Raw genomic sequence first — 8,429 nt, 5'->3', positions numbered from 1 at the left:
TCCCTCCCTCCCTGCCTCCCTCTTCCTCCCTCCCTGCCTCCCTCTTCCTCCCTCCCTGCCTCCCTCTTCCTCCCTCCCTGCCTCCCTCTCCCTCCCTCCCTGCCTCCCTCTCCCTCTCCCTCTCCCTCTCCACCTATATTTGATTTTTAATTGCCTGAAAGCAGGCATTATGGCTATGTTGTTCCCCAGTATATACGATACTTGGCACATCATAATCGTTCAATAAATACTTGTGCCTGAATTAATGCATGCATGAATGAATGCATTTCTCTTGGCTTTTCTGTCTGAGGGCACAATCTAAGCATGTGCATGACTGAATTTTAGGCTCCCTGAGACAGAAGTGGAATCTGGTTCATCTTTGTATTTCCCCCAGGATTTAGCATAGCTCTTGGCCCATAATGGGTACACAACCAAGGATCAAACCTAAAGGACATTAGTCCAATATGCCATGGCCACCTAAGACCTTATCAGGTCCAGTCCAGCATCCTGTGCCATGAGAGTCCCCAGGGGCCAGCCATAGGAGGAAAGTTACTTGGTCTTAATTAAACAATTAAAGATAATGTAAGATAATGTACGTTCCAATGTGGCCTTAAAGCTAAGGGTGGTTCAGTCATTGACACCTTGACCCATATTCTGTTTTAACCCATTTCTATCCCATTCAGTCATTTTGTGGTAGGTCTACTGGACACCAGGTAGTGTGCTAGCACCTTATTACTCAAAATGTGGTCTACAGACCAGCAGTCACCACCATCACCCAGGAGCTCATTAGAAGTGCAGATTCTCCAACCTTACCCCAGACTTAGGGTCAGAATTGTGGTCTAGCAAAATCCAGGTGATTTGTGTGTATGTTAAGTTTGAGAAGCACCAGGCTAGCAAAAGATAAACCTAGGTCTAGCCTCATGGAGCTTAAGGCAGACACTTGACAAATGGACAGCAGTGGCTATGTGTTGACTCTTATAAGAGAAGATGCTATGGGAGCTTTAGATCACCAAGGAGATCAAAGCAGTTCTTGTAAACCATCTTAAATGTTCTTCAGCTTGGTCCTGAGAGCAACAGAAAGCCTGGAGAAAGGGGTTTACAGCAAGGGTGGGGGTGAAGGAATTGGCCTGTCCCCGCTTGAGGATAGCATTAACTTTTATTTATAGGTAGGAATAACCTTTGTAATTCATGATTACATAATTGCAATGACACTTTCTTGTCTTAAGCCATACTTGAGTCTCTGAGGAGGCGGCCTCATCCTAGGTGAGCAGGTCAGTGTAGGATGCTGAAGTCCAGGCAGGTCTAGGCTCAGCCTTTGCCTGTCCGGAAGGAGTCCCCATCTGTTGGGTGCAACCTCACTCTGAACCCCTGTCCCTTCCTGCCATGTGGTCCTTCTGCTGGGAACTGTAGTACAGTGCTGTCTCTGTCATTTCCTCAGTTTCCAAATGTACATCAGAGATAGTCAACGTTGAATTAGGGTTCTTAAAATGAATCATGCCTGGCTCAGTTCTCCCAACAGTTTCTGGAAGCTAAGTGTGGAATTGTGGTAAGACTACAGTCAGAGCTGGGTTCAAGTCCTAGCTCAACCACTTGCTTGCTGCATGACCTTGGGCAAGTGTTTTAACATCTCTGAACTTTTCTTCAACTGTGACTTCCTGCCACATAAGGATATTGTGAGGGCTGAGTATAAAATGCGTGCTTTATTTATTAAACACATATTTATTGAATACCTACTATGTATCAGCTCTGTAAACAGCCACAGGGGGGATCCAATGGTGGGCAATTTTAGACAAGAATCCTGCCAACATGAAATGTATAAGTCCAGTGGAGAAAAAATGTCATTAATTTGATAAATAAACATTAAATGACAAATATAGTCATGCTTTGAAGTGGGGGAGGGAGGTTCTAAGAGTAAAAGAGGGACCCAATCCAGCCTGGAAAATTCAGGGAGGCTTCTCTGAAAAATGTGAGAATTTGTACAGTGTCTCTTTCTCAGGTGTTGTCACTCCGCGCCTCTTTCAGGTACCTGGAAGGAAACCACCTAACAGCCGTGCCCAGAGAGCTGTCCGCCCTCCGACACCTGACGCTTATGTAAGGAGCCCAGTATTGGGTGGGGTGTTTATTTTTCCCTCCTGGGGTCGCTCAGGAAACTGAGGTGGATGGTAAGAGGAAACAGAGCTGCAGGCTGATGCAAGTGGTAATTGAAAGATGCCTATGTCTGCTGAGGAGGACCAGAAGCCAGCCTACAAAGGGAGAGTGGGAGTTCTTGCAGAATGAAAGAGCATTACCTTGGGAAAGTAGGCGACCTACTGAGAAAAGGTGAAAGAACACCATCTCTCTGTGGGCTGGATTCCTATAAACTCCTGAAACCAGCCGCTAGATAAGGATTTCTCAACCTCGGAACTATGGACATTTGGGGTTAGATAATTCTTGGTTGTTGGGAGGCTGTCATAGACATTATAGGATGTTTAACAACATCCCTGGCCTCTCCTCGCTAGATGCCAGTAATACTTCCCCAAGTATTGACAACCAGAAATATCTCCAGACTTTGCCAAATGTCACTGAAGGAGTACAAGTGCCCCCAGTTGAGAACCACTGCTCTAAAGCAATGATCCTCACCGTCAGCTGATTACAGAAATCACCTGAGCAGTTTTTGTTTTTTTTTTTTAAACTACTGATGCTCAAGCCCGTGCTAGATCAATTAAATCAGAATATCTGGGCATGGAACTCAGGCATCAGAGGATTTAAAAGCTCTCCAAGTGATTCTAATGTGCAGCTAACATTGCCGCGGCTCTGGATGTTTATCCCCGCAGGGAAGCTCGAGGTTGCAGCTGGCAGAGGACTGCACCCCCACCAACCTCAGTCCTCCTAAGAGAGAACCTGATAAGATGGAATAAATGAATGTCAGAAGAGAAGGGGGAGGATAGAGGAACAGTGAAAAGAATTAATCGGGGGAAAAGTACTAAAACAAGGAGAGATTGTTATTATATTTATCATATTTTGTTGGTACAGTGAAATGGCTGAATAGTCATGTAACTGAATGATTGACTATCTGCATAAGTGAAAAGATGGATAAATGTACGACAATTGCTTGAATGATTGAATAAGTGTTTGAATGGAAAATGACCATTTGGATGAATGAGTGGGTGGATAAGTGGGTGGATGGATGGTGGGAGGGAGAAAAGGAGGGTGGGATGGATGGATGGATGGGTGGGCAGGCAGGCAGGTGAGTGTGTGGGATAAATATGATAAATAGATGAAGGGTAGATGGGTGAGTGGGTGGGTGGGTAGGTAGATGGATGGATAGATGGATGGATGGATGGATGGATGGATGGATGGATGGATGGATGGATGGATGGATGGGCAAGCGGATGGGTGAGTGGGAGGGTAGATAAATAGGCCAGCAGCGGGATGGATAGATGAATGAGTGAATTAATGAATAGGTGGGTGGATGGCAGGTATGTGATACTTGGGAATGGCCTCCTACAGATGCAACTAAGACAAAAGCATGACCCCTCTGTTTTACTTTTCCTAGTGACCTGAGCAACAACAGCATCAGCATGCTGACCAACTACACCTTCAGCAACATGTCTCACCTCTCCACTCTGTGAGTACACTGAGATGCTGTGTTTACCATGCCCGTGGGCCCAGCAGGAGATGGTCACTCTTTCCCTCCCTCCCAGCAGGACTGGGTTCTCTGCCCTAATGACCCTCAGGCCTATGGCTGCCCTAGCATAAGATAGACCTTAATCATCAGAAGGAAGATAAAGTAGGAAGCCTTCCACTGTCCAGGCAACTAGAGAGGAACTAGAACCTCATCGCTTTTGAAGAAGGCTGTCTTAGGAGTACCTTTTGTGGTTTGTGAATTTTCTTTCCCAGTAAATGGTTTTCCTACACAATTATATTTTGCTCAGACCCATTTATTTCCCATTAGCTTTGCACATTGTGAGCACTCATCATTGGACAGGAGAGAGAGATGATGGACAAGCTGGTTAGAAAACCAGCCTGCGACAGAACCTGAGTAAACTGAGGAAATAAAGCCAGTGCACTTCCTGGATTGGTGAAGAGGTTTCTTGTCCCTTTAGGGGATGTTCTGTCAATATATCAACATTAAAAAGATAAACCATTTGCTTTGGTTCACAACGTTAACAGTGCATCTATGCATGGTAGAGAGTAGAAGGACCCAACAGGGCACGTGCCTCCTTTTCCACAGGATCCTGAGCTACAACCGGCTGAGGTGCATCCCCATCCATGCCTTCAACGGGCTGCGGTCCCTGCGAGTGCTGTGAGTACCCCAGCGTGCTGATTTTGACTTACACATTGCTGAGTGACAGCAGGAAGCAGACTAAGCACTCTCCTTCCCCACTCTCCTTTGCCCAAAGCCCACTCCACCCCCAAACACACCTTCCTACCCAGTACCCTTATTTGCTCAGTGGAGTGGAGAGAGTACCCTTGAGAGTCTGCCATTCCCAGGCTCCAGCCCACTACCACTGTGGAACCTTGAGCAAATCACTCAGCCCCTTCAACTTTCTGCTTCTTTATGTGTAAAATGGGATCAATAGTACCTCCCTTGTGAGGATTAGGATATGCAGTTGTATCCTGCCCTCTAGTTTGGGCATAGTGTGTGGCCATAGCCACGTTTCGACATCATTCTGTTTACAGTCGTTTCCTCAGAGGGGCGATGCAGCATGGTGAACCTCTGCATGGAAACACAGCTCCTACCCCAGAGATCACAAGCTGGAAACCCAGGGCCCCGTCCAGCTCGCAGACAGCTATTAGTTAGCAATTGTGGGGTTGGCTCATAAAGTGTCTTTTTAAAAACACAAAGCTTAATAAGCTGTCAACATTTAAATATCAGGAGATTTCTTGCACAAATCCCACCCTCTGTATTCTTTTGGAAAATTGAGAGACCTGGCCATACCAGGGCCCTGCCTCTGCATTCCTGCATGGCTGAGCAGCCCTGCCCCTTTAAACAGAGTCGTGCAGGCTGCAGCCTCCACACCCAGCCCGCTCTCCTTGCCTGCCTGGCCCTGTCCTACACATGGGTAGCTGAGTGTCTTCTCATCCATAAAATCAGATAATTATGGTAATTGCCTCACAGGGTCTTATGAGGATTAAATGAGATACTGTAAATGAAGTACTTAGCACAGCTCTGGCACTGTAAATGCTTAAGAAATATTCACTTGTTACTATTCTTATATCATAGCTTGCTAGGGCAGGAAGGCACCCCACCACCACCCCCAACCCTAGGCCTGATTAACTCCTGATTTTTGTGCCTTCCCATCTTGCTTCTGCTTTATTAGCACATTCCTTTGAATTCCTTTGGTCCTTTGAATATCACCCTTGAATGCTATTCATGAAAACAGAGATGCCAGATACTCCGCCCCCAAACCTGTCAACTTCCTGACTTTTTAGATCATTATTACTATAATGGTGATCAACATATTTTATGGGACAGTTTTCTTCCTCTCACCTTTTGCAACAGTGCTGTGAGACCAAGACAATTCTGCCCATTTTAAACATGGAGAAACCGAGGCCCAGACTGTTGAAGTCACTGGCCAAGGTCTAGCAGGTAGGAGGTTGCGGAATCCAACCTCCTGGGACCCGGGGCCCTTTCCAGAGCTCAGTAGCAATCCACAAACAGCACCCAACAAGCTAGTCCATTTCGGAGTCTCTGGGCTGATGTGAATTATTGAGACCCACAAAACACCGGTGTCAGCGACAACTCCCGCCACATGTCATCTGCGCTGTTATTAAAAATCAATTCTCTGGGGGCAAAGAAGTGCCCGCGCTGACAGTGTGCAATCTGTTACTGTCACTTATTTATTATCCACCTTCTCTGGGGAGTTTGAGAATGGAAACATCAGCACAACCATTTCCCTGTTTCCAGTTGAACACAGCAGGAGATGGGCTCGTATCACTGGCCAGGGCTGAAGCCGGACCTGCTCCCCCTTCCTTCTCCTACCATTCCCCCTCAATCCCAACCTACTGTCTTCCATCCCAGTCTAATAGTTCTGTGCATGGGTTCGCTGCCAGGAGGTGGGACCTGCCAATTTGAAGGAATCTGCATGCATCTGTCTGTAATTAGTGTAGTGATGGTGGGGCAAATCAATATGTAAGAGGGAGAGAAAATGTTTGCCTGTCCATCTGTCTGTCTTTTGGTGGGGGCGATGGGGTGAACACCACCAGCCTGGCCAGGGTTTTCTCCTTCCTCGGCATCGTGTTTGCCCCAGCCCGGCACTACTACTGCCATGAATTCATCAGCGGTACACGTAACCATACAACACGCTGGCACTTGCTTCTTGAAGTACGAGTGAGTAGGCTTGCCCCAGCGTGGTGGCTCTCACCAAAGTGTAATCCCACCACTTTGGGAGGTAGAAGCAGGAGGATTGCTTGAGCCCAGGACTTCAAGACTAGTCTGGGCAACATGGCGAAACCCTGTCTCTACCAAAAAATACAAAAAATTAGCCAGGCATGGGAACATGCTCCTGTGGTCCCAGCTACTTGGGAGGCGGAAGTGGGAGAATGGTTTGAGCCTGGGAGGCGGAGGTTGCAGTGAGCTGAGATCACGCCATTGTACTCCAACGTGGGCAATAGAGCCAGACCCTGTCTCAAAAGGAAAAAAAAAAAAAAAAATTAATAGGCTTTTAGCATCATCATTTTAGAATCATGAGATTTTGTGCATAACAAGGGATCTTAGAGCACCTCAGTCCAACCATCTACCTCAGTGGGGAGCAACCATTTTCTGCCTAAGGGCCAATTCAGGAAAAGTAAAAATGTTTATAGGCTACATTTCTTTTACAATATTTGTATCCTTTCTCCCACTAATTACACACCTAGGAATTTAAGTTAAAGAATCATCCAAAATGAGGGAAAGGTTCTGTGGATTAAAATCTTTGTTGTAATGTTTTTTTTTAACCTAAATTTTAAATATTACCTACAAGGGCCACAGTGGGGAAATGTTTAAGGAAACCATGAGGCAACCAGTCAATGAAGTGCAATTATTAAAAGAGGCAAAGACAAAAACTAGATAGCACTGTGGGGAAGCGCTCATCGCATAGCGTTACATGGAGAAATACACCTAACTTGTATATGTGTTACAATTATAACTTGTAAACATTTATACCTATGAAGAAAGACTATAAGAGAGCAAATGAAAAAAATGTGATAATGTTTATATAAAGTCATTTCTATAACAAATGAAGGCAAAGGTAAAGATGAATGAAGACCGGGCAGGGTGGCTCACGCCTATAATCCCAGCACTTTGGGAGGCCAAGGCGGGTGGATCACCTGAAGTCAGGAGTTCAAGACCAGCCTGACCAATATGGTGAAACCCTGTCTCTACTAAAACTACAAAAATTAGCCAGGCATGGTGGTGTGTGCCTGTAGTCCTAGCTACTCGGGAGGCTGAGGTGGGAGGATCAATTGAGGCAGGCAGGTGGAGGCTGCAGTGAGCAGTGATTGAGCCACTGCACTCCAGCCTGGATAACACAGAGCAAGACCTTGTTTCAAAAAAAATAATAAATCAATAAAGATGAACGAAGATGGCAACATAGATGGTAACATATTTACAACTGAGGGAGCTGGAAGAAAGATTGGCTTTTTAAAATCAAGAATTACATTATCTACAACTGCATTTGAACATTTATATATTCTTTCCTCATTTCTGAGGGGTTTCATTCTTTTAATTAAACTTTCAGAAATGACCAGAGACCCAGAGATGTTGGGTGTTTGCAGCAGGAAGAAGAATGAGCATCAAGGTTTAGTTTTGGAGTAGACAAAGGCCAAAAAGTGATCTGGAAAGCAGGAAGAGAAAATTGACATTTAAGAGAGAGAGAGGGAGTGTGTGTGTGTGCGTGCGTGTGTGCATGTGTGTCTGTGTATGGGTGGATATGAATACATTTCAGGAGAGCACAATAGGAGGGTGGTCGTTTAGCCCTGAGTACAAAACATTGTGTGAAAAATGCTTTTTCTACTTGGCTCCGAATCTGAAAATAGCAAAAAGAGAACATTCTTGTGGACATCCTCATCCTTCTTAGGGGATCCATGCATCCCCTGATCTTTGCCCCACACCAAGTCACATGCCTTGTATGTGTGTGGTCCCAACTGTCTTGCCCCAGGCACAGGAGGGCCACCTGGAATCCGTTAGCTCTGGCAGGCAATTTCAGTGTGTGCTCATGAAGGAGCCAGTGGGATTATCATTCAGCGTCCTTTATCATTCACCGTCCTCAGTATTTTTAGCTCCTAGTCCCTGAAGTGATAATTGTGCTGTTTATACACATGGGGCTGTTCATCACTGCTCTACTAATTGCCTGAATTCTCCTTAAAACATCCATGGAAAGAAGCCCTTTGCTTGATTACCTTCTGAGACAAAGAGCTCACTCCCTTACCAGGCAACTCTATTCCACTTTTGACCAGCTATTAGAGCATCAGAAAAATTCTTCTGCTGA

General features: G+C 45.7%; 1 protein-coding gene across 1 annotated transcript in view; it reads left to right on the top strand.

The window, feature by feature from the left end:
* The window catches only part of SLIT3 (slit homolog 3 (Drosophila)), a gene marked incomplete at its 5' end in the record, with an annotated part of 547,731 nt that overhangs the window by 486,775 nt on the left and 52,527 nt on the right, over nucleotides 1-8,429 (top strand). The window contains 3 exons of the mRNA XM_011997974.1: nucleotides 2,002-2,070; nucleotides 3,515-3,586; nucleotides 4,193-4,264. Of these exons, the coding sequence (XP_011853364.1) occupies nucleotides 2,002-2,070; nucleotides 3,515-3,586; nucleotides 4,193-4,264 (213 nt within the window). The remainder of the gene's footprint in view (nucleotides 1-2,001; nucleotides 2,071-3,514; nucleotides 3,587-4,192; nucleotides 4,265-8,429) is intronic.

Source organism: Mandrillus leucophaeus, unplaced genomic scaffold (assembly GCF_000951045.1).
Source record: "Mandrillus leucophaeus isolate KB7577 unplaced genomic scaffold, Mleu.le_1.0 Scaffold115, whole genome shotgun sequence".
Taxonomy (NCBI): Eukaryota; Metazoa; Chordata; class Mammalia; order Primates; family Cercopithecidae; genus Mandrillus; species Mandrillus leucophaeus.
The sequence above is the reverse complement of the archived record's forward strand: the minus strand, read 5'-3'. Positions and strand labels throughout refer to the sequence as shown.